This window comes from Ammospiza caudacuta, chromosome 2 (genome assembly GCF_027887145.1).
Source record: "Ammospiza caudacuta isolate bAmmCau1 chromosome 2, bAmmCau1.pri, whole genome shotgun sequence".
Classification (NCBI taxonomy): Eukaryota; Metazoa; Chordata; class Aves; order Passeriformes; family Passerellidae; genus Ammospiza; species Ammospiza caudacuta.
In genome coordinates this window covers 121,074,453-121,100,814 of record NC_080594.1, presented here as the reverse complement: position 1 = coordinate 121,100,814, position 26,362 = coordinate 121,074,453, and the positions used below count along the sequence as shown (strand labels likewise).

Below are 26,362 nucleotides of genomic sequence, written 5' to 3'. Positions count from 1 at the left end.
CCACTTGGGAGATTAAAAGAGAAAAACACTGATGAGCCTCTTCCTATGTGAACAACACCCTCAGAAGCATGAAATTGGCTCTTGGAGCTGGAAACAGGGAGACAAGAGAAGCTGTGCCAGTACCTGTCAGGTGCCCACTCATGGTTTTGTCGTGGCTGTTGAAGAGCTGCCGGTACTTGAGGCGTGAGGACTGAGGCACAGCCCACTCTGCCACGGCAGGAGAGCTGCAAGGAGGGCAGGGAGAAAGGGACAAGTGGAGATTTCATCTCAGAAAGGTCATGGAACAATCACAGAGCCACAAACCACAGCAGGGTTAGGGCTGGAGGGACCTCACAGCCACCCAGTGCCACCCTGCCATGGCAGGGACACCTGCCACTGTCCCCAGTGTCCAGCCTGGCCTTGGGCACTGCCAGGGATGCAGGGGCAGCCCCAGCTGCTCTGGGCACCCTGTGCCAGGGCCTCAGCCCCTCACAAGAGGCTGAAGGGCTGCACTGAGATCAAGTTTTGTCCTGAAAATGTTCTTACCCCCAGTTTTTCTGGGAGGGTGAGGAGGTTCTGAGGTGTCCCGGTCCCCTGGCAGTGCCCAAGGCCAGGCTGGACACTGGGGACAGTGGGAGGTGTCCCTGCCATGGCAGGGCTGGCACTGGGGGGGCTCTGAGGTCCCTCCCAACCCAAACCATTCCATTATTCCATGATCTAATATTCCCTGCCATATTTCTGAAACCACCACAGGTTTGACCTCTTCTCTGCAAACATTATCACAATTCAGTCTCTTGGAAGATGGTTTTTGTTTGTTTGTTTGTTTGTTTTTTTAAAGTGTTTTCCTTTTTCTTTACTGGCAGAGAATGAAGGAACCTAAATTGTTCAGAGGAGCTACAAGATTTTACCTAAACATGTAGCAAGAAAAGCAGAGTAACATTTTACTCTATCTTTAACTGTTTCTCTTAGCCAAATAGAGCTACTGAAGGAAAACAAATGTAAAATATCCTGGAAATATAGAAAAAAAAGGTGTGAAAAAGCCACACTTGAATGTAAAGGTTCTCCTAATGGAACAAGTGAGGAATGTAATATTCCCAGTTTTAATCCATTCCCATAACAGGCTGAGCTCATTTGCAGCTCTAATTTCCCAGGCTTGATGGCTGAGAAATCCTAATTCTGAAAAACAAGGAGCAGAATTTTTCTGCCTTTAGGCACAATCAAACTCTGTCCTTTTTCTGACCTTATAAACCATTCTCACATGACAAGACACAAACCAGTGTCTCTATTTCTATTTTTGATTTTCAAACCCTTGAGCTTTAATAATATCCCTTCATGGGAGCAAAGCAAAACCAAGCTGCCCCTTCAATAATGAAAATAAGAAAAAAGGCCAAATATTTAATTTTTACCCATAGGAATTTCTCCTCAGTTTTGCTGGATTTAGGGGTTCCACACCACACATTTTAATTTCTGTGTTACACATAAATTATACCAGAGCATCCCTATTCTGTTCCTGGCCAATTTAGGTTTCAGAGAGAAAATGAATTGTTTTGAAAGACTTTAAATTATTTGGAATCAATACTGCAAATCAATACTGAGTAGTGTCACTTATCTAACAGCAGGGCAGTAGACAAGCCCGCAGAAGGAAACGAAAATAAAACCAGATCATTTAATTGTGTGCCATCCATTTTCCTCTTGCAAAAAACCTGTGCCATGGATCTGTGAGACAGATGATTTATAAGGACTTTGGGAAATCCCTCTCTTAACTCCTCTTAGGAAGTTTTAGATCCATTTTTTTAAACCACAGTAAAACCCTTTTTGCCCAACCAGATGTTTTTATAGGCCTTGGAATAATCTAAAAGCCCTTAAAGTGATTTTTCACACAGAACTTAAAGAATATAGAAGAAACAGTGATGTGGAGTGCATTTAAAATATGAGATCTATGAAGTATTTTGCTTTTAGCAATTACCCAGCAGTTGCTAATTTTAAATAATGCATTACTTGTGCTGTTTTCCCAGTACTAGGAGTGTCTGTGCACGATGCAGGTTTTGTTTAGAGAAGCAAATGCTGTTCTAAAAATCAAGTGAAGATCATGTCATCACTGTTAATAGTTAATTACTTAATTTCCATGATTCCCTGCTCCTGGAGCATTAAAAGGTGCAGTAAAGCCACAGCACCCCGTGGAATCCTGAACCTCCGCAGAACTGATTTCTGCCAGAACTATGATTTCAGATGGTCACTTTGGGAAAGGGAAGGAGTTTTCCCAGCCCTGGGGACCCAAGCTCTGTGCCCCAGCCCCACCTGGCCACGTCGAAGGATTGTGCCTTTTGCAGCTTGGCATTGAGCTGAGCTCCCGGCCCCGAGCGGCTGAAGGAAGAACTCTTTGGCAAAGTGGCTGGGAAGAGAGAAAACAGGGATTTATTGCTGTTCACAGTGACCCAGGCAATCCCCATGACTTTCTGTCACTCCTACATCCAGTACAAGAACTGTGGCTCTGATGGGAACTTCTTAACAATATAAAAATCAGAATCCAGCAGGATGGGGGGGAAACACAAGGGCACTTCCCTCTTATCTTTTTACTTCCACAGCTTTATGGAAACCCTGTTGATACCAAATGATATTTTGGCACACGTAGTTCAGTATTAAAGTCACCCTAACAAACAGCAGTACAAAGAGACGGGAGAGGCCCAATTTCCAGGCAACAGCTTCCTGGCAGGTTCATTTCTCAAAGCGCTGCTTGATTTTCTCACCACGAGGGACTCCTGCGGGAGGCCATGTCCAAATTCCTCCTTTTAGCTCTTCTCCAAGTGTGCCAAGTGGGCTAAAGCAAAGCACAGTCCTTCCCCAAAGGCATCACTGGAGAGGGCAGTCCCACGGGTGCCAGGAATGCAGGGGAGCTGTTAGGAGCAGGAGAAGAGAGTGAGAGCGGCGTACCGGGGTGAGCGAAAGCAGGCAGGGGCTGGATGACAGCAGGAGCTCCGTTAGCCAGGGGAGGGACGGCGGCGGGGACAGAGGACACCAGCGGGGGGGACATCCCCACCACTGGGATGGATGCCATGGGCACCGGGGCCACGCTGCTGAGGGATGGCATGTTGGCAATGCCCCCGAGACCTACGGGCGAGAAAAGCACACGTTGGTTCTGACGCACACCGAGACGGTGCCCGCGGGGTCACCGACACCTCCAGCGGCTCCTCCCAAGCCCGGGACAGCCCTCCCGGCCCGGGCTGGCACTGCGGGGACAGGGACGGGACACGGGGACAGCCCCAGAGCGGCCCAGCACTGCCCCCAGCTGTCCAGCAGCATCTGCTACAAAGGGAATGAACTGGGTGCCCTGACCTGAGAGACGAGCAGCCCCCAGGGAGGAGCAGCAGCCCCAGAGAGGAGGAACAGCAGCCCCCAGAGAGGAGCAGCAGCCCCAGAGAGGAACAGCAGCCCCAGAGAGAAGCAGCAGCCCCAGGGAGGAGCAGCAGCCCCCAGGGAGGAGCAGCAGCCCCAGAGAGGAGCAGCAGCCCCCAGAGAGGAGCAGCAGCCCCAGAGAGGAGCAGCAGCCCCCAGAGAGGAGCAGCCCCCAGGGAGGAGCAGCAGCCCCCAGGGAGGAGGAACAGCCCCCAGAGAGGAGCAGCAGCCCCCAGAGAGGAGCAGCCCCCAGGGAGGAGCAGCAGCCCCCAGGGAGGAGCAGCAGCCCCCAGGGAGGAGCAGCAGCCCCCAGAGAGGAGCAGCCCCCAGGGAGGAGCAGCAGCCCCCAGGGAGGAGCAGCAGCCCCCAGGGAGGAGCAGCAGCCCCCAGGGAGGAGCAGCAGCCCCAGGGAGGAGGAGCCCCAGCAGCTGTGGGGTTGGTGGGATCCCTGGGCTGGGATGAGCCAGGGCAAAGCTGATGGAGAGCACAGGGTGAGAGGCTGAGGGCAAGCACAGCTGCAGGAACCAGGGGGTTAAGGAGGGCCAGTGGTGCCAGGGGAGGAACGAGGGGTGTGCAAACAGCTCACATCAATCTACAGGCAATGAGAACTTTGGCTTTGTGGGGGCTCATTTCATTCTGCCTTTTCTCACTTAACCCTGCATTGGCTCTGCCCAGTTTCATTGTCTTCTTCCAAAGAATTTTATTTCTGACTGTAAAACTTGTGGGGTTACAGTGGATCAAACCACACTGCTGCAAGCAGTTTACCAGATACTGCTCCCTTTCATCAGGACATTTAGATGGGATATTGGGAATTAGGAATTGTTCCCTGGCAGGGTGGGCAGGCCCTGGCACACGGTGCCCAGAGCAGCTGGGGCTGCCCCTGCATCCCTGGCAGTGACCAAGGTCAGCTTGGACAGGGCTGAGAGCCCCTGGGACAGTGGGAGGTGTCCCTGTCATGGCAGGGGTGGCACTGGAGGGGCTTTAAGGTCCCTTCCAACCCAAACCATTCCAGGACTCCCAGGCACCAATAACCCTGAGCCACAGCAAAGACTAAAGCAGAAAGGGAAAGATCCTCTCACAACAGGACCAAGAGGTTTGGCTTTACTGGGTTATTTTATTTGCTTATTTTCCTTTCCCCATCCCATCTTCCCAACTCTTCTCCTATAAATGATGGTGACTTTGGCAATACTTCACTCCAGCAGCTCCCACCGGAGCAGCACTGCTCATCAAAGCAGATTGTAAAAACTCAGGAACAACAGAGCAGAGATCCAAAGCTGGAGATCCAGTAATGCCAACAGTTTAACCACAACTCCAACCCTTTGGAATGCACTAGCCCTGCTACCTGAGCCATGTTTTGTTTGGAGCAACGCAAACGTGAAGCAAACAGGAGCTCAGCTCAGGAAAAAGCCCAGTGCAATTCCTCTCAGTGCATGTGCAACACCTGGGTTTGAGTCCATGTGCTTTTAGATGCACTTTTCCCCAAAATTTTCTTGGAGAAACTGCAGAAGACCTATGGAATTGCTGCAGTCCCAGGTAACAATGAGGAAAATGGAGGAGAACGGGGATCTTACCAAATCCTGGGGCACCGGGCAGGGCGAGGGGCGGCTGCTTCATGACGGGCGGCAGCGCGGCCGGGAGCTGGTACCCCTGCAGCTTCAGCTTGATGAGTTTCATAGCTATGGAAAACTCCAAGGGATCCATCCTGCCATCATTGTTCATGTCAGCTAGAGCCCTGCAAAACACAGTGTTGGCACAGTTACAGCCTGCAGTGAGCAACTTCAGGCCCTGCCCCAGGAGCAGGATCACATGAATGGGGATGTTCGAGCTGAGGAAGGGGCTGGAGCCCAGGAGGGGCTGAGGGAGCTGGGAAGGGGCTGCAGAATCCCTGAGGAGCTGGAAGGGGCTGGAGAATCCCTGAGGGAGCTGGAAGGGGCTGCAGAATCCCTGAGGAGCTGGAAGGGGCTGCAGAATCCCTGAGGAGCTGGAAGGGGCTGCAGAATCCCTGAGGGAGCTGGAAGGGGCTGCAGAATCCCTGAGGAGCTGGAAGGGGCTGCAGAATCCCTGAGGAGCTGGGAAGGGGCTGCAGAATCCCTGAGGAGCTGGAAGGGGCTGCAGAATCCCTGAGGAGCTGGAAGGGGCTGGGGCTGGAGCAAAGGAGGCTCAGGGGCCCTCGTGGCTCTGCACAAGTCCCTGCCAGGAGGGCACAGCCGGGGGGGTCGGGCTCTGCTCCAGGGAACAGGGACAGGAGCAGAGGGAGCGGCCTCAGGCTGGGCCAAGGCAGGCTCAGCTGGGACAGCAGCAGCAATTTGCCCATGGAAAGGGAGCTCAGGCCTTGGCAGGGGCTGCCCAGGGAGCTTTGCAGTGCCCATCCCTGCAGGTGTGCCCTGGAGGTGGCACTGAGTGCTCTGGGCTGGGGACAAGGTGCCCATGGGGCACAGCTGGCACTGCATGGGCTGGCAGGGCTGTGCCAGCCTCAGGAATTCTGAGATTCTCACTAATTTCCCCCCAAAATTATGCCAGGCTAAAACTAAGACACTATTTAAACCTAAGAACTCCTTGATTTCTTTCCTTGGATGATTAACAAATATTTTTGAGGTTGCTTTTCAACTCTTGGAGGAATTACAACGAAGCATCCAGAAAAAATGCAGCTGCACAAAAAATTTGCAAAATCACCCCAGTGAAAGCACAGGGTCCTAAAACAGCACCACAGAGAAGTGAATCACTGAGTCTGCAAATCTGTACTTTAGCTGCACTTAACATAAAACATTCTTTAAATCTGTGACTCCCCTCAGCACTGCTCCATCTGGGAGTGTGCAAATGTGTTTTCAATTAAACAATAGCACTCAAGATGAAACATTGAGCCTAGGCCTTGAATAGGCTTTCAGGGAAAGGAGTCTGACTTAAACAGTCTGCTTTTTGTTCCTTGCCTTGCTAGTTAAGAAAACCCAGCTCAGCAGGGAATAGGGTGGGAGCTTGGGCGCAGAGAAGCAGGAAGGAGAGTGTCAGTTCCTGCCACTGCACACCAAAAACCCTGAGTAAATGCACATCAGGAACAGAAATAGCTGCACACTCACTTTAGAGCACCATGCTTATTTCTTTGCATTTGTTTGAAGAATTAAGTACAGATTTCATTACTGGAATAATACAGATTTGAAGTTCATGCATTTACTTCTGTGTCATGGGTGTGGCCCTGGGCAGTGTGGCTGAACCAGAGCTTCATTTCTGATCAAATTCCTCTCAAAGAGAGTTTTTGTGCAGCTAGGTGGGAAGTTATCCACAAAGCACCCCAGTGAATATCAGCTATTTATAACTGATACACAAGGAGACAGCCAGGTAAAGGTAGTGGCAAAATGGAAATCCTCCTACTCCAAAAAAACCCCAAAACATGAAACCCCCATGGAGAGGCAGATCCCAGCAGGGAGCAGCACAGGTTTAGATCCCCAGCAGCATCAGAGGCACTCCAAACCTCTCCTGAACTCCTAGGAAAGGATTTCCAGGGGTGTAGCTGCCTTAATCCACCAGTTCTGATGCCATGGGGCTCAATAACAGCATTAAAATCTGGGAGAAGCATTTAAAGCAAGTCTGGAGAGAACACTGAGACACAGATACTGAAATCCTTCTAAAGCATGTGCTGCACCTGTGCCTGGACAATACTGAACCCCAGAATCCCAGGCTGGTTTGGATGGGAAGGGATCTTAGAGCTCATTTCATCCCACAACTGCCACATATATATCTTTGATTTATAAGATAAAAACCTTTTATTAATTCTAGATAGATAGAATTGATTAATTAATTCTATTAGACCCTCAGTGGGTTCTATCCCTGCAGGAAAATTCAGGAATATAAAGATCACCCTGTAGGAACCTTGGCTCTCCAGGCACCATTTCCTGCTGGAACACAGCAAATCTTTGCATCCTACATGGGAAACATGAATTCCCCAGCATTCAGCAACTCTGCTGTGCACCAGTGGCACTGCTCTCATTGAACTCCAATTCACATCAGCAGCTGTAGCTTTTCATTCAACATCTGACCTTCTGTGAACTCCTTTACTCTACACCAACAGCTTCATTATTGAAATTGCCAGCACAAATATCAGTGCAGAGAGTTCTCTGCAGCCCCCAGAATTTCTCCAGTTTTATAGAGTGCAAATAAAAAGCAGCTTTTGTCTGACAAACTCTTCCTGCTAAAATAGGACACATTTCCATTTCTAGTTGCAGAAGTTGGTGTCAGGCTGCTGGATTTTACTGTGAAATGCAGGGAGCCAGCAAACACCACCTAATTCCACTCATTTCTGCTCCTAATGGAACTGGGACAATGTGGTGCCCTTGCATTTGTTTCATTTGTGGCCTGGCTGGAACCAGTGCAGGGTAAATGGATTAAACACTGACTAAATATGTATTATCTTCTCTAGGCCAGGCCTGTGCTTGTATTGAATACAAGAGCTGCAGTGGGCTCAGCACCACCCCAGGGCTCAGTGCTGACAAATCCTTCCCCATGCATCTTTTCCTCCTCCCTTCTCTCACCCGTTCTGCAGAATGAAAAGCCAGCTGAAATACTTTTGCATGTGTGAGGTGCAGAAGCTGAACACAGGCACTTTTCCCACCACACATGCTGTAATTAGCACACAAACCACCTAGCCATGCAAGCAGCCCTGTGCTAAGGCAGGGGTCACAGTGCAGTTCCCAAAGCTGCACCGATTCAGCTGGAAATTCAGCAATTCCCCCTGGGCTGCACAGGCTCAGCCCCAGCAGCACTCAGGTCTCTATGGATGGGTGCCTGTGCAGGAATTACCAGGATTACCCCACTGTGCTGCCCCTGGACACTCATTCAGGAGGGTGGCAAGGGAAGCAGCTTGAGGAACAGGGAAGTGTCACCCAGCGCCTCTGTGCTGACACAATCAGTAACCCAGGAGCAGGGAGAGCAGCTGGCTGTGATTATTTCAGCTCTCCTTTCACTGCAGGGGCCAGGAGATGCTCTGTGAGCCCCACTCCTCAGGGCTCTCAAGCAAGGCAGATTATTCTGCTTAAGCACAGTTATCTCCCAAGCCACTGCAGGCCCAGTCAGAGCCCAATTAGAGGCTTTTAATTGATCCCCAGCCTGGAGGAGTCTGAGCTGGTGAAGGGCAGAGCAGCACAGGAGCTGCCATGGCAGACCATAACACTTCACTCTTTTGCTCACTGACACTTCTTTCCTTGCATGAGGACTACAAGGGACACAGGAATTCTCCATTTTAACAAAAACTGCTGTTTTGAAGGACTGTGCATTCTGGGGAAGCTTTTGTGGGCCCAGGAGTGAGGCACTGACCAGATTTATTCAGATTTATTCCCTGTGTCCCCCAGCTGGGAGGGACCCTTCAGCAAACTCAGGCCAGGCTTCTCTCTCACTGTCACAGTCAGCCAAGATCAGCAGAATGACCCAGAACAGGAAAACACCTCCAGAACAGCACAGACAGACAGACAGACAGTTCTTCAGGGACTGCCCTGCATCCCTGGCAGTGCCCAAGGCCAGGCTGGACACTGGGGCTGGAGCAGCCTGGGACAGTGGGAGGTGTCCCTGCCATGGCAGGGGTGGAATGGGATGAGCTTTAAAATCTCTCCCAACGCAAACCATCCTGGGATTTCCCAGATCAGAGAATGAATTTTTTTACAAGTTTTTGTAAACAGTTTTACAAGTTGTATGAGTTGTTGTGAGTTTTACAAGTTGTTTTAACTCAGAATTACTTCCCTTCCCTGAGGACTCCTGCACCTCCCCTTCTCTCCCAGTAACAATCAAATGCCACCTCCCAAAGCCCAGCCCAGCAATTCCAGGAGCACACACTGATGGAAGAGCAGCAGCTCCCATCTCTCACAGATTGCAGGCTCATTACTCCAAAACTCGCCCTCCAAAGTACTTAAGGATCTGTATAAAGATTTTTACTTAAATATTTACTTCATTTCATTCAGACTTGTCTGAAAAAATAAGAGAGAGAGGAAGGAATGTCCATGAGCTGCTCTATGATTTAGAAAGGCAGCCTGAATAAGTTTTAGTTCAGCTTCATTAACAAAAATGTGCAGGTCTTGTCTCTATGACAACTCCAGAGGGAGTGGAATGATTCCCTTCCTCTCCAGAGCCTGGAAAACTGAATAATTCAGAGAGGAAGAGATCCTTAGTCAGACTATTTACAACTGTTTGGATTTGTTAGCACCTATTTAAAGCCAAGGCCTAGGGAAGATTTTTGGAGAAAGGATGTCTTGCTCAAGACAAAACTTCTTTCCTTGTTTAATTCAGAGGCAAGAGAAGCTCCAAAGGGACATTTGAGCACTCACTGAGGCTTCAGCAAATAAGACAACCAGTCCAGCTTTGATATTTGTAAGATGAAGATAATCAGAAAAGAAAAGAAGCTCTTTATTTAAAAGCCATGTAGGTCTGGGCATGCAGATTTCAAAAGCAATAAAATAATTCTCCTCTTTCTCCTGTCAGAACAAAATTCGGCCTTTAACAGTCCTTAACTGCACTAGAAAGGTTTTGTAATGGCAATAAACTCCTTCTAAATAGCTCACAGAGGAAAAGGGAGCAGATTCCCCCAAAGTTCTCTATCCCTCTCACCCAATCCAGAATGAAAACCACTTTTAATTCTGTCTCACACCAATATCTGTGCTGGTAGTAATATTATTAATGCCAACCATGAATAATCATGGAATTATGGAATGGGATAGGATTTTTTTGGGAGGGCTTTGGAGTTCATCCCATGCCACCCCTGCCATGGCAGGGTCACCTCCCACTGTCCCCAGTGTCCAGCCTGGCCTTGGGCACTGCCAGGGGTGCAGGGGCAGCCCCAGCTGCTCTGGGCACCCTGTGCCAGGGCCTGCCCACCCTGCCAGGGAACAATTCCTCATTGCCAATGTCCCACCCAGCCCTGCCCTCTGGCACTGGGAGCCATTCCCTGGGTGCTGTCCCTGCACACACAGGTCCAGGTCTGGCAGGGTCAGAGCAGAATTCCCTTCATTCCTGCAGGAACATCTGGCACTGTGGCAATGTCTGTGCTGTGGAATGGGCACAGATTTGGATCTGGCTCAACTCACCAAGGAGTGACAAAAATTCCAATTTCAAGCTTCGATTCCAACTCCAACATGGAAACAGTCCATGTCAATCTTCATTTTTGTAACAAACACTCCAGGTCTTGCCTAGGCTCTCCCATGAGCAGATTTATCACTAATTACTGTGCTTAGCAATTGTGTAATTGTATTGTAGTCAGTTTTAACAGAGCTGAAAGCATTTAGCAACTTGAAATGAGGGTTTGAAACTGCCAACCTCCAAAATGCCATTTGCTGGGACAGCCCAGGGCCATTGGCCTCCTGCTCACCTGGGACACCTGGGCACCCTGGGCTTGTGTCCAGCCACTGCCACCAGCACTCCCAGGGCTTTCCCAGCCCCTGTGCCCCAGCACTGAGAGCTCCATGGGGTTGTGATGACCCCAGGGCAGGAGCCAGCACCTGTCCCTGGTGACCCTCACCCCAGTGACCCAGCCCAGGGGTGACCCCAACTCTGGGCCTGGAGAACCCCAGGAGAGCCCAGCCCAGCCCCAGCCCTGCCCCAGTGTGCCCCAGCCCTGTGCCCACCCAGCCCTGTGCCCCAGCCCTGTGCCCACCCCGCCCTGTGCCCCAGCCCTGTGCCCGCCCCACACCCAGCCCTGTGCCCGCCCCACACCCAGCCCTGTGCCCAGCCCACACCCAGCCCTGTGCCCGCCCCACACCCAGCCCTGTGCCCGCCCCACACCCAGCTCTGTGCCCAGCCCACACCCAGCCCTGTGCCCGCCCCACACCCAGCCCTGTGCCCGCCCCACACCCAGCTCTGTGCCCAGCCCACACCCAGCCCTGTGCTCGCCCCACACCCAGCCCTGTGCCCGCCCCACACCCAGCCCTGTGCCCGCCCCACACCCAGCCCTGTGCCCGCCCCACACCCAGCTCTGTGCCCACCCCACACTCACCATATCTGTGCTAGCACTGGCTGAGGTAACCCAGATTGGAAAAAAAAGTTCCTGGCTTGATCACCTGTAAAACAGGACATGGCTCCAGCTCCAGCTCCAAACAGCTGGCAGAGGCAATGGGGCAGCTGGAGGAAAAAACAGCTGCAAGAGAAGCCCAGCCCATGCCAGGACTGATGAGGATGGAACAAACCAGAGCAATGAAGAGGAGGCCTCCTATTGCCTTTGAGACCAAAGTTTGATGAAAATTTATTAGGATCAGTGCAATTCCTTGATTTGGAGCTTTGCTTCCCACTGTTTCAATCAGTTCTGCATTTGGATCTTTCCAAGAGGTCAACCATGCTGATGTCAGTGCTGCACAAACTGGATTTCTAAAGCTGATTTCAGTTAAAATGACACACCTTTATTTAATCAGACCTTTTATTTATCATAATATTAGTGTGGTAGCTGACCCCAGGCACAAAGAACCCATCACTGCCTTCCACAGCAGGATGGGGAATAGAAAATATCAGAAAGTAACAGAAAAGTTGGGGCTGATGTGGCAAAATATGAGATGTAAAATAAGAAATGGGGCTGATGTGGAACAGTGAGATATAAAATAAGAAATACCTGTTGAAATTTTCTAATTATTATGCCCATATGTCTCCCAGGCAGCTCTGTACACATTTGGCTCCCTGGTTAAGATTTAACCAAACACAAGATGAGAAGTGGAAGCTGGTTGTTTACCAGTGATAAATCCAGCAGTTGGTTTCAGACTGTGGAACTGTTGATCATGCTTTGCTCTCTCCTCCACAGTAATGGCCCAGATATCCAGGTTGCCTGGTTCAGAAGAAGTGGAGAAATGGCATTGAGAAACATTCCCTAAAAACCAGCCCCTTTTCTCTCTGAGTGTGATTATCTCAGCAGTCTGGGCTCCTCAAACAACCCAGGGGTGGGAGGCCATTTACCCCCAGAGCACTCACAGCTGAAATTCCAGTTCCTTTGCTGCAAAGGCACCTCTTCCCCAGTACCCCATCTGACCTGCCCACAGGACAGGGAAAATGGCAAATCTCAGCACTGGGATTGCTCTTTGTAACCCTCCTGCAGATCAGCTGCCAAACCCAACTCCCAGATCTGAAGGGAATGCAAGGATGAGGGAATGCTCACCAGAGCTGAGTGCCAGGGATGGGGCCAGACCAAAGAGGGGAAATCCTGACTTTCACAGCAGGAATTGTTCCCTGGCAGGGTGGGCAGGGCCTGGCCCAGAGCAGCTGGGGCTGCCCCTGCATCCCTGGCAGTGCCCAAGGCCAGGCTGGGCACTGGGGCTGGAGCAGCCTGGGACAGTGGGAGGTGTCCCTGGAGTGACCAGCCCAGCCCAGCCCAGTCTGGGATTCTGTGATTTCATGGGAATAACAAAAAATCCTGTCCCTACTGCACTGCCAGGGCCCATCCTGGGTTTTTCACTGCATTTCCAGATGCTGCAACTTCCCCTGCTGTAAATGAAGAGATTAAAAATGTGTTATTTTTGTTCTAACCTCAGTGTGGGTGATGGGACAACAAGGGAAAAACTGGCAGCAATGCCCAAAGGCATCTGCTGGGCCTTTCAGCAACTGCCAAGTGCAGGAGGCCTGAAAGGAAAAAGCATCTGCACCTCTCCAGTGCAGGTGGTGCCCAGAGGCCTGGCTGGGCCTGGCTGCGCCTGCAGGGCCAGAGGCTGGGGCTGGAAGGGATGCATGCAGCACCCAGGGCTCTGGGCTGCAAAGGGAGGTGTCTGCAAAGCCACCCCCAAACTCCCAGCTCAGAGAGATGCACAAACACTTCCCCAGAGAAAAGCCTTGGAAAGGAACGTGTTCATGGCAAGTCTGTGCACTCAGGAACAGCTCAGAACACACCAGAAACCACTTACCCCCAAAAGGTGTTGGAAACTGAGCCATGGTTCTGTCACTTTTAGCTTGTTAATAGATGCCTGGAAAAGAAAAAAAAAATAGATATTTGACACAGTGTCTTCCATTTTCCATACATTTTGTAATTTTCTGTATGATTAATTACTATAGAAAAAAAAAGGCACTGAGGAAACAGGATTGTATCAATACTTCCCACACCAACTGGGATTTACAAAACTCAGTCTCATTGTTGCACTTCCCTGTACATCTATGAGGGCACCTTCCTCCCAGCAAGCAGCTACATTTCATTCTGCTTTAAGGATGGCCTCAAAAGCAGCCTGCCATTATACATATATATAAATATATATAAGTATTTATTTATTTACTTATTTATAAATAGCCAGAGATTGAGTGAGGGCACAGCTCAGTCCATACATATATCTATAAATAAAAAATGTATATAAAATACATAAAATATATTTTTATTTATATATAGAAATATATAAAATAAGTATTTATTTATTTATTAATAGCCAGAGATGGAGTGAGGGCAGAGCTCTGTCCATACATATATATATATATATAAATTAAATATATCTATATAATAAATTTTCTATATTTTTAATTTATATATATATATATATTTATTTATTTATTTATTTATAAATAGCCAGGGCTGGAGTGAGGGCAGAGCTCAGTCCCATCCCTGGATGCTGCTGCAGGCTCCATGACTTCCCTGAGTGTCACAACCCCTGCCCAGGAGGGAAATCAGCTCCATTTCCAGCTGCTGCCACCGACCATCAGAGATGTGGATTTTATTCCTGGCAGCAAATGCCCTGCCCTAAATGAATTCATGGGTACATGGACATTAAGCTCCATGTGCTGCCGTGTGCCCAGGCCTGAGGAGCAGCCAGGGCCCAAGGTGCAGGGCAGCCTCAGGACAGCACCACGGGCTCTGCCAACAAAGGCACCACACAGGCTCCAGATTTCATCTGCCACACCGAAGCAAAACCATTCTTCTTGCTGCACACAAAGGCTGCCATGAGCTGCCTGAGCCAGGGGACAATGGGCAGCACAACAATGAGCCGTGGCCTCTTGTCCTGGGAGATTCCACTCGTGTCCTCCAGGCAACAGCAGAAAGGCAGAGGGGAACAGACTCAGGAGAATCATTTAGGCTGCCTGAACAGCAGCAGAAATTTATCAATATCCCTAAGAAAAGGCATTCACTTGCACCAACAATTTCCTTTTGTCTGAATTGCTGTTTGCTCCCCTCCCCATCCCCCTTTCACACTTCCCACATTCTCCTCTGGCCTCCAACTTGGGAACCTCCTGTGTGTCCCCTCCCCAGATGTCCCTGCACAAACCCCTGGCACTTCTGCCAGCAGTTGGAATTTGGGGAATGAGGGACGCAACCCCGACTCTTTTTCCTCCTCATTTGGCCAAGCCTGTGACCCCAAAGCCCTGTGCCCCAGGCCAGGGCAGGCAGCTGATGCTGCTCCCAAGGGTTATCCCAGAAGTTTCAAATTCCAGGTGCAGAGATCCAAGGGATCAGAGCGGCTCCCTGGGCTCTGGGGCTGTCCCAGAATCATTCCTGAAGGGCTGAAAGAGCAGAACTTTTATCTTTGCCTGTTTGCTTATTGTTCCCTGCTCTGCGAAAGAACTCAGCAATGCTGCTGGGGTTTATGAGTGCAAGGAAACCTTGAGGGGAAAAAAGAAAAAAAAGAGGAAAAAAGAAGGAGAGAAAAAGGAGAAGGAAAAGAAGGAGGAGGAAAAGAAGGAGGAGGAAAAGAAGGAGGAGGAAAAGAAGGAGGAGGAAAAGAAGGAGGAGGAAAAAAAGCAGGAGGAAAAAAAGCAGAAGGAAAAAAAGCAGAAGGAAAAAAGTAGGAAAAGAAGGAGGAGGAAAAGAAGGAGAAGGAAAAAAAGGAGGAGGAAAAAAAGGAGGAGGAAAAAGTAAAAAAAAAACCCCAAAAACCAAAACCCCAAACAAGGAAAAAGAAAACTAAAACAAAACCAAACAGGGAAAAAAAAGCCAAAAAAAAAAAAAAAAGAAAACAAAGAAAAAGCAGGAAGCCCCGAAAGCAGAAGCCCCTGAAGCCCCCCCTCAGAGCAGTTTCCATATTATCTGTTCCTTTCCAGCACAAGGGGAAGCAGCAGCAGAGCACTTCCAGGCTCAGCCTTGAGGGAAGAGCCTCCTCCACAGCCTGCCAGGACCCCAAAGGAATGAGTTCTTTTCCCCCTTTACCCTGAACACAGGGCAACAGGAGCGGGGGTGGGAACTGAACTCCAGCCCCGTGCTGGATGCCAAGGAAAGCAGAAACTATTCCAAAGAACTTGCAGAGGGAAGAAAAAAGAAGAAAGTGAGAAACAAACCAAAGCCAGCTGGGGGAATGGAGAGAAGGAGCAGAGAGCTGTACTGAAATGTGAGAGGCTGAGACCCAAAGCAAAGCTCAGAGCAGACCCAGAGACAGAGAGGCAAAGTGAGGGAAAGGCAAATCCCTCCCTGAGTGGAACAGGCAGGAGTTTGCTGTTTATCCTGAGGGACCACCTGGGTTCCACAGGCACAGGTTTCACTGTGCACGCCTGGGGGGACACCAGGGACACCAAGCCCCCCCAGAGGTTGCACCAGGTGGTGTTTTGAGTCTGTCCTGACCCAAGCTGCTCTGGGATTCTGGTTTTGGGGTTGAAGGGCTCAGGGGTGGAGAACAGGTATTATTTATCCCCAAAAACATCTGGCACAGTTGTTATTTAGAAAATATCATATATATGTAAAGTATTGTAAAGCAAATAAACCAGCACAGGATCCCTGGGGCTGGCACAGCCCTGCCAGCCCATGCAGTGCCAGCTGTGCCCCGTGGGCACCTTGTGCCCAGCCCAGAGCACTCAGTGCCACCTCCAGGGCACACCTGCAGGGATGGGCACTGCAAAGCTCCCTGGGCAGCCCCTGCCAAGGCCTGAGCTCCCTTTCCATGGGCAAATTGCTGCTGCTGTCCCAGCTGAGCCTGCCCTGGCCCAGCCTGAGGCCGCTCCCCCTGTCCTGTCACCCCTGGCAGGTCTGTGGGGCACTGGAGCGCGTTGGTGCTCCCAGGTCAGGCTCAGCAGTGACAGATCAATGGCACTGCAGCAGATCAGTGATGGGAAATGCCCCCAGCACCATCCCACAGCTGCTCCCCGTGATTTCCCTGCTCTGGGCCGGCAGGAAGGGCCCTGCTTGTGACAGTTGTTCCATTGCACTGAACAGCTCTGGCTTTGGGGCGTTCTGGAAGCCCAAAAAGCCTGGGAGTGCAATCACAGAACACGGAATGGTGTGGCTGGCAGGGACTTTAAAGCCCATCCAGTGCCACCCCTGGCCTTGTCCCTTCCAGCACAGGGAGCTCCCCATGCACGGCTTCCCATGGAGCTCAGAGCACAGGGAGCCTTCCCCACGGCTGAGCTGGGGACGATGAGGGGAGCCCTGGCACAGGGATGGGGAGTGAGCAACAAACACCAGCAATGAACTCCAGCAGCACTTTTAGATTTGCTACAAATGGGACTTGATCACCTGCACAATTATCTTTACAGAGAATATATATATAAAATAATATAAATATAATATATAAACGTGAAATATTTGCTTACCCCCAGCTCTGAGTGAGGGAGAAAAGGCCCTGCCCAGATCAGCTCTCAGGGCTCTCTCTCCCACCTTACATATATATATATATATCTATATCTATAGATATAGATATAAAAAATATATTATGCATATTACAAATACATTAGGGTTTATATATATTATATATAAGGTTATAATATATATATAATATATATTAAAAATATATGTATAATCTAACTGTAATCCTTCAAGTTGTTCACATAAAAGTAAAACTGATTTATGTAGAGCTCTCAGGGCTCTCTCTACCACCTTACACTGCTGTAGTAAGCTCAGAAATACTTAAAATTCTTGATCCTCACTCCAAATTGTTTGTTCTCATAAACCAATACTCAGTATACAAGCACTGTTTGTTTTAATATATATATTTTTTAAAATTATATATGTGTATATATATATACACACCTATATACTTAAAATAATTATATATATTATAAATACATTAGGGTCTATATATATAAAATATATAAGGATATAAATATATATAAAATATATATGTTTATATATTAGATTATATATACTAATATATATATATATAATCTAACTGTAACCCTACCAGTTGTTCACACAAAAGTAAAATTGAACCATGTAGAACAACTCCACATATATAAAATCCCAGACCATATCTAAATTTAAGTACTGATGTTTACAGCTTTTACCTCAAAAAAATGAGGAGGTTGAAAATATCTCCAGTAAAAACATTTATTCATAGGGTCAGACAAATATGAGAATTCCTTTCACAGGGTATTATGTACGGACTTTATGGCTCAGAACTTGATGAGAGTTTCTATTTAAAGTTCTCTGTGCTCTGCTGAGGCCATGTTTACAGAGAAAACTGCAATAAAGCCACAGGAGGTAGAAATTAACAATAATTGAGCTATTTCAGTGCTGTGTGTTTATACAGACACGTTTCACACAAGAAAGATCCTGGTTTTGTTTTCCCTAAAATGCAACCCAGCATTTCTATTCCTAAACAATTCCTGAGATAATGCTTGATCTGAATGCCAGAATTAATTCCTGAGGCCACTTATCAGTCACCTTCCTACTCCCACAGGAACAAAAAAGAGACAAACCCAACCAGATAAAGTCCCAATATCCTCCAAGAATTCCAGAAGACAGCAAAGTCCCCCAGCAGGACAGCCCTGAGTGTGCCAGGCTGGGAGCAGGGTGTGCAGCTGGCACACGTCCCACGGCAAAGCCTCTGCACCAGGAGCAGTCAGGGGACCCCGAGGTTTAGCAAAGCCTGGTAAGTCTGGATCAATGCTGGAAACAAAAGCATTCTGAGGCATCCAGGGAATTCTGATCCTTGCTCTTTGGGGATCACATTTTAACTCAGGCACCACTTTGCAAAACTTCCCAGTTGCTGTTCCTTACAGCAGTGACTGACAAAGTCAAAACCTTCACAAATGTCAGGTCCTTCCATTTCTTTTATCTTGCACCCAGCACCCAGAAGAGATTAACAAAGCACCTCCCCAGTGCAGATGCTTTTCAACAGCTGTGGCAATGATCAAACTGCTGAGGAGTCACCTCTGCATCCCAGAATCGTGGAATGGGTTGGGAGGGACCTGAAAGATCATCTGCAGACAGGAGGGACAGGAGCAGAGGGGACAGGGACAGGAGCAGAGGGAGCGGCCTCAGGCCGGGCCAGGGCAGGCTCAGCTGGGACAGCAGCAGCAATTTGCCCATGGAAAGGGAGCTCAGGCCTTGGCAGGGGCTGCCCAGGGAGCTTTGCAGTGCCCATCCCTGCAGGTGTGCCCTGGAGGTGGCACTGAGTGCTCTGGGCTGGGCACAAGGTGCCCGTGGGGCACAGCTGGCACTGCATGGGCTGGCAGGGCTGTGCCAGCACCAGGGATCCCAGGATCTCTCACACAAGGGCTCCTCCAGTCCCAGCTGAGCTGTGCCTGGATTGCAGCACCCTTCTCAAGAGGTGACTGACTCTCATTTTAAAATAATATGTTATACAAGAGGTGACAGACTCTCATTTTAAAAGATTTAACACAGTGAAAAGCCTGAGTATCACTCAACTGTTTCCAAACCCCTTAATAAGAAATAAGTATCTTCTTTTATTTTCAGTTTAATAGCTGTTGGCTTCATTCAGAACCACCAGACCCTGCAAAGCAGGAATTCCAGGAGTTTCTTAGTGCTACAGTTTGCTGATTTTTTAAAGTTGTCTTTACTGACAGAGGTGTAGCAGTGATCACATATTCCTTGGGGGAGTGTGTAAAAATCCTCATTACCACAATGGCAGTGGGCAATTTCTGACTCCTCCTCCTTTAAAACAAGTACTGAACCCAAAAATCTGCAAGACAACAATTAGGAAGTTGGGGATACTTGCACACCTACAACAACCTTAATGGCAGCCTGACATTAACTTCAAGAACGATCTGGAAAGGAGGATAAGAAAGTGCAGGATTCCCTGCTGGATGTGAGTGCTGTGTGCCCTGGATCTCACAGGCTGTTTGATTTATTCACAGACCTGGAGCTCCCAGAGCAGATGCAGCAGAGCTGAGCAAGGGCCTGGAGCCCAGGAGAGCCCGGGGGAGCTGGGGCTGCTCAGCTGGAGAGGAGCCCCAGGGAGAGAGAGGGGCTGAGCCCTGCCTGGGCCTGTCCCTGTGTCTGTCCTGTGTCTGTCCCTGTGGCTGTCCCTGTGGCTGTCCCTGTGGCTGTCCCTGTGTGCAGAGCTCAGAGCAGGCCCAGGCTCTGCTCCAGGCCCAGCCATGGCCCCAGAGCCACGGGCAGGGCCTGAGCCCAGCAATTCCCCTCACAGGAGGCACAACTTCTGCCCTGGGCAGGGCCCGAGCTGGAGCAGAGCCCAGAGAGGGGCTGGAGTCTCCTCCTGGCACATTCCAGAGCCACCTGGGCCCCCCCTGTGCCCTCTGCTCTGGGATGGCCCTGCTGGAGCAGGGAGGTGGCACCAGGGACCCTCTGTGGTCCCTCCCAGCCTCAGCCATCAGTGACTGCATGAACACCCAGAGAAGCAGGTGAAGCAGATGGGTTCTGGTGTGTCCATGCCATAAACTGAAGGCAGTCAGGCTTTATTTCCAAGCTGCTCATGCAGCTGTGCCCATGGCTGCAGGACCCTCAGCAATGGCACTCAGGAGACTCTTGGAACAAAACAGGAGTACCCAAAGCCTGGAGTGGAGCCTTGGCCGAGTCTGAGTGCTCTGCACCCCCTCAGTGCCAGCTTTATCCTCGATTCATTGTTCTAAGAGGAGTCTGACAGTCACAGCACACCTCTAACCTGGCACCCTTAACCCCTGAGCTCCACCTTTGAAAGCTGGGGCACCTCTGTGGGCATTTTCCCCTTACCACATTCTGATCTCCCCAGCCCTCACCACAACCAACCTTGTTCCTGCAGTTGCTGCCTCTGCAAGAACCACCCCAGCTGGGTTAGAGAATAAATAATTACCTGGCTTTTTGCAGATTATCCCTTTCTTTATTCCTGCATCAACTCTCGCACCTATTCCACCCGCCTCAGGCCATTTTCTGTAGCCGGGGGACACAGCTGCAGCACACCCAAGCCAAGAAGATCATGGAAATGCTCTGGGAAGTGGCTGATAAACCTCTTCCCTCCCTCTCCTACAGATGCCCATGACACAACTCTGCAGGAACTCCCATTTCAATCCAGCTGGATGTTTTTAAAGGAATCAGGGCAGCCAAAGGAATAGGTCAGAGCCGTTAAGTCTGGCTTGGACAGCAGCGGTGCCTTCCAGCCCAGATTTAATCACTGTAGGCCTGACCTAATCCCCCACAGCTATGCTGTGAACATCCACGTGCCTGTCTCAGCTTTAGAGCTGACCCTTTGAAATGGGGACAATGGAAAAAAAAAAAGAAAATCGGTTATTCTTGAGTTGTTTCACTTCACCTTCCCCATCTCTGGCAGCAAGTACCAGCCCTGCTGGGGGAAGGGCAGGAAGGAAGAAAAGCCCTGAGTCAGCAGCAGTGTGGAGTCAGGCAGTTCAGGATGTGCAGCCCATTCCCTGCCCCCTGCTCCGAGGCACATGCAGCAGATAAAAGGTCTGGCAGGGCAGGGCCAGGCTGCAGCTGGTGATGGAAGCTCTGTCCCTGCAGGACTCAGGGAGGTCACTGTGTCCCCTGCCAGCAGCTGCTCTCCTCAACTCTCCCAGTTACATAAGCACAGGGCTGTGCTGGTGCAGATCTGGAAGCAGATTTCCAAACCAGCCATTTCACAGGAGAATTATTCAGCATCCAGCAGCTCTTATCAGCATCTCAGGAGCTGTGTTAGCCCACAGCACCACGGCTCAGGCAGCTCCTCTCTCCCACCCAACGACGCTGGGCTCTGAGTTTCTTCCTTGCTCTGCCTCCTCAGCTCCTGCAGGACACGAGGAGCTCTTCAGATGCACAAACAGATTTTAGCTGAGGCATTTACAGCAGGCTGTCATTTCTGTCACCCTCCTTCTGGGCACACCCAGCCCTGCTGCTCCAGCACTGGTTGGTCACAGGTGGCCAAGAGGAGAAAGGGTCCAGCAGACAAGAAACAGCAGCTTTATAGGGAAAAATGGAAATGTTGGACAGACAGACAGAGAAACTCCCTGGGACAGGACAGGCCCTTGGGCATTGGTAAAACCAAGGGATTTCCCTGCACTGCAAAGGGGCTGAGCAGGCACCACTCACAGGGAGGGTCAGGGACTCTCTCATAAAGCCTAAAGAAGGAATTCAACATGGCAAAGGTTCCTGTCTCCTATTTAAAATATCTTTAAACACTCTCTAAGGAAATGAGGCAAAAAGGGCTCCACTGCATGAGACAGGGCCTATCCCAAAGCAAGGGTCTCCTGCTTCCATGAGATCAATTCCCTTCAAAATGCTTAAAACCAGTTTGCACACAAGAGCAAAAGCATCCCTGGTGTGAGCACAAAACCAGGCAAGTGATACAGGCAATGGGAGAAGGGAAAAACAAACAGTCTGCAAGATAAAACACAAACTGTACATACATATAGAACATACACACATACATTTCAAAAGGCACAATCCAACTTAAAAATCCTATTTCTAGATTAAAGAAATTATTAATTGACTGTAAGTACATTCAAATGGCACCAAGAAAATGTGTAAGCTTTCTTTCCAGGTGCCAACTGTGCTTTCCCAGCAGTTCCACATAAACCAGGCTCCAGCATCTCAACAACAACTGAAAAAATTTCAGGCCCTGGCTGGGGTAAAGCAATCACTGAATGTTTTGGGTTGGAGGGATCCCAAAGCTCATCCCATTGCACCTGGGCAGGGACACCTCCCACTGTCCCAGGCTGCTCCAGCCCCAGTGTCCAGCCTGGCCTCGGGCACTGCCAGGGATGCAGGGGCAGCCCCAGCTGCTCTGGGCACCCTGTGCCAGGGCCTGCCCACCCTGCCAGGGAAGGATTTCTCCCAGTACCCCATCCAACCCTGCTCTTTTCCAATGCTGAGATACAAGGCCAGGAATAACCCTGCTGGATGCATTATCAGGTAATGGCAAGTTCAGACACAGCAAAGAAATCAGCAAAAACAGACGCAAACCAAGGGAAGACTTTCCATGGATTTCACTGGACTTGGGGGTGAGGGTTTATGGAACAAGATTTCCCCAAAGCAAACAGAGAGGGAGGTTCAGGTTTGTCTCTACACAAAGCCCCAGTCAAGGCAAGAGTTGATTGGAAGAAGAGGCAGATTTCAGCTCTGGAGCAGCACTGAACCACTGAGGGTGGCTCCAAGTGACCCAAAGTTCCAGCTATTCTGCATTTCTGCCAAGGGCTGGGAATCATTTCAGGCCATGCTGGAGAGAACAAGGAGATGCACACAAAGCCAAGAACTCCAAGGAAAAATCTAGATATGGAAGACAGGATCTTTAAAAAGAAAAAACAAACATGTATTAGCTAGGGAAGAGATGCTCATCCTCATTGTATAAGTACTTGGAGCTGCTCTGGAGGGTGCAGGCTGGGGGAGAAGCACCATGTGCACAGGCATTTTCCATGCTGGCTCTGGAAACTTTGTTATGATCCTTCTCTAAACGAGCCAGGAAGTCTGGACAGTTAATAACACTGCAAAGAGTAATTTCCCTGCCTTGAAATGCCTTAATATGTCTTTCCAGGATAAAAAATTCCTTTCCTGCAAGAGGATAAGAACATTAAGGCTGTTGTTAGTGCTAATGGTTTATTTACTGTAAGTCACAAATCTGTGCCATGGGGAGGTTTGTTTACTGTAGCTCACAAATTTCTCCCCTGTGGGTACTTCAAAAGGCACTGGTTTGCAGTTCCCTGTAATCAGGAAAATTTGCTACAAGGTTGTGGGGCAGCCTCGCACTGGGAAAAAAGTCCAAGTCCAAGTGCAAAACTGTAACATGATGCTGACTTCCCAACATAATAGATCTAAAAATCCTTTCAAGTTTGATTCAAGAAGAGAGCCAAGGCAGCTGTGACAACAAACTTCCTCCTTCAGACCCTCACATTTGCAAGTTTTTAATGTGCTGTCTGATAATCAGTGCCCAAGTACACCCACAGATTGCTCTCCTGGGATGGCACAGCCTGACCCTGCTCACTGGCACTGAGGTTGGATCCTACAGAGCCACCCTGAACTCTGCACCCCAGAGAGAATCCCAAATCCCTGGGGCTGGCACAGCCCTGCCAGCCCATGCAGTGCCAGCTGTGCCCACCTTGTGCCCAGCCCAGAGCACTCAGTGCCACCTCCAGGGCACACCTGCAGGGATGGGCACTGCAAAGCTCCCTGGGCAGCCCCTGCCAAGGCCTGAGCTCCCTTTCCATGGGCAAATTGCTGCTGCTGTCCCAGCTGAGCCTGCCCTGGCCCAGCCTGAGGCCGCTCCCTCTGCTCCTGTCCCTGTTCCCTGGAGCAGAGCCCGACCCCCCCGGCTGTGCCCTCCTGGCAGGGACTTGTGCAGAGCCACGAGGGCCCCTGAGCCTCCTTTGCTCCAGCCCCAGCCCCTTCCAGCTCCTCAGGGATTCTGCAGCCCCTTCCAGCTCCTCAGGGATTCTGCAGCCCCTTCCAGCTCCTCAGGGATTCTGCAGCCCCTTCCAGCTCCCTCAGGGATTCTGCAGCCCCTTCCAGCTCCTCAGGGATTCTGCAGCCCCTTCCCAGCTCCTCAGGGATTCTCCAGCCCCTTCCCAGCTCCTCAGGGATTCTGCAGCCCCTTCCAGCTCCTCAGGGATTCTGCAGCCCCTTCCAGCTCCTCAGGGATTCTGCAGCCCCTTCCAGCTCCTCAGGGATTCTGCAGCCCCTTCCAGCTCCGTTCCCTGCCCTGGACACGCTCCAGCCCCTCCAGGGCTCTCCTGCAGGAGCAGAACTGGGCCCAGCCCTGGAGGGACCCCAGCACAGAGGGACAATCCCTGCCCTGCTCCTGCTGCACACCCCAGGGCTGGTCCAAGCCAGGATGTTTCCTCAGCAAAGGCAGGGAGGGAAAAAGGTAAGTGAAGAGATGAAACAGTAAAGAGAGGTCAGGGAGAGGAGAGCCAAGGAATGATGAAGAGCAGGAAGGGCAGGACACAGCCCTCCTCGGTATAAACACAACTCATCCCTTTCCTCCCTCCTACTCCCACAGCCCTCACAGCACTCCAAGCTCCCCAAGGCTGAGCTCTCCCAGGTTCACAGCTCTGGGCACAGATCAAACCTGCTCAGAAGGTGCTACACCCACCACAGAGCAATGCTCTGAAGACAGCAGTTTCCTTTAGGGTCTGCCTTGCCCTGACAGCAGCTTTGAGAGAACCTTTCCCTGATCTGGAGCCCAGCCCTCCCTGAGACAGCTCGAGCTGTTCCCTCAGGGGCTGTCCCTGCTGCAGGGAGCAGAGATCAGGGCCTGACAGTGACAGATGTGAAAGGTGTGCACAATTATAGCACAGCAGGAACAAGTGGCACAATTTATAGCTCACGCTTGCAGCAGTGGATTAAACCAGACAACCCCAACTCATCCAGGTGATTCAGAAGCTGCTGCCACTCCTGACTGTGGATCAGGATTCCTTGATTTCTCCGTCTGCCTTGTGACTCCAGCAGGAGATGGCTGCAGGGCCACTTGCTGCAGCACCAAACCCAGCAGGGCTGGGTACAGCCTGAGAGCAGAGGCTCAGAACTGCTCAGCTCTGGCTCCAGCACAGCATTCCCACCAGCTGGCAGCTGCCAGCACCTCCAGAATAACCTCTGCACACTAAAAATACATTTCTGGCTATTCACCTTCTGAGCTGAGAGCTCTAAATGAAAACTGGCATTCTAATGATGAATCCACAACTTCATCAATCACTACCTTCTGAAACAGCAAGCAAGGGTTTATGGCAGCCACTTGGCTGCAGAAGTGTAACCTAAAGATATTTTACAGGAAAAATTAACTTGTCAATATTTCAACTGTTCAAAACCACCCTGTACTGAAGCACTTACAATCAAACCTTCATCAGTCAAAAAAATCAGCAGTGAAGTTGTCAATTCTCCTGGAAAGTACCACAGGTCTTTACTGGGGCTTGAAGTGAAGACAAAATCCAAAATGAACTCGCTGGGGTGAAGAGTTGGCTGCTTGCAGTGCCAGGATTCTGAACTTTTGCCTCAAGGTTTGCTTGTCCCCCTTTGGGGACAGGAAAGGGTAATAACACACAACCACCACTGAGTGTGGAAAATGAATATACAGAACCACAGAATGGTTTGGAAAGGACCCTTAAACTCATAAACTCATTCCCTGCCATGGCAGGGACACCTCCCACTGTCCCCAGTGTCCAGCCTGGCCTTGGGCACTGCCAGGGGTGCAGGGGCAGCCCCAGCTGCTCTGGGCACCCTGTGCCAGGGCCTGCCCACCCTGCCAGGCAGGAAATTGTTCCTAATATCTGATCTAAACCTGGAATTTTTCAGTGTGGAGCCATTCCCTGTGTGCTGTCCCTGCATCCCCTGGCAATTGTCTCTCTCCAGCTTTCCTGGGGCTCCTCCAGGCCCTGCAAGGCCACCCTGAGCTCAGCCCAAAGCTTCTCCTGTGCAGGTGAGCAATGCCAGCTGTGCCAGCCTTTCCTGCCAGCAGAGCTGCTCCATCCCTCTGCCCATCCTGGAGCCTCCTCTGGGCTCTGCAGCAGCTCCAGCTCCTCCCTGGCTGGGGCAGCTCTGCAGCTGGGAAATCACCCGAGGGGCACAATCCCAATCCCAATCCCAACCCCAATCCCTCTGCTGATCCCAGCTGGGGCTCAGCCCAGGGCAGGCCCAGCTTTCCCAGGGCTGCTCCCTCTGCTCATCCCAGCCTGGATTGATGCTGGATTGCCCCATCCCAAGTGCAGCACTGGGTATTTCCTAATGCAGAACCAACAGAGGCCCTGAAGGTGCCAAGGATGAGCCACAGCATTCTCCAGGTGACAAGTTCTGTCCCCAAGCTGTGACCAGCCAGACCCAGCCCCATTATTGCATCAAATCCACTTTGCTTTCTCACAGAAATGAACAATTAAGTACCTGTAGAGATAAAACTACATGAACATGGCTCAGTTCTCATCTGATTAATGCTGCTGCTGACAGTTTGAGAGCCCAAGCACTCAGCACTCCTCCAAATGTTCAGCTGGACTG

At 50.4% G+C, this 26,362-nt stretch overlaps 1 protein-coding gene across 2 annotated transcripts in view; it reads right to left on the bottom strand.

Annotated features, from left to right (window-relative positions):
- The window catches only part of ITSN1 (intersectin 1), a 112,596-nt gene that overhangs the window by 72,676 nt on the left and 13,558 nt on the right, over nucleotides 1-26,362 (bottom strand). For both annotated transcript variants that reach the window (XM_058800341.1, XM_058800342.1), the window contains exons 2-8: nucleotides 13,221-13,280; nucleotides 12,062-12,154; nucleotides 11,339-11,402; nucleotides 4,944-5,104; nucleotides 2,911-3,087; nucleotides 2,278-2,371; nucleotides 124-224 (exon numbers count right to left, since the gene is read on the bottom strand). In XM_058800341.1, the coding sequence (XP_058656324.1) occupies nucleotides 124-224; nucleotides 2,278-2,371; nucleotides 2,911-3,087; nucleotides 4,944-5,104; nucleotides 11,339-11,402; nucleotides 12,062-12,154; nucleotides 13,221-13,248 (718 nt within the window). In that variant the 5' untranslated portion in view covers nucleotides 13,249-13,280. The remainder of the gene's footprint in view (nucleotides 1-123; nucleotides 225-2,277; nucleotides 2,372-2,910; nucleotides 3,088-4,943; nucleotides 5,105-11,338; nucleotides 11,403-12,061; nucleotides 12,155-13,220; nucleotides 13,281-26,362) is intronic.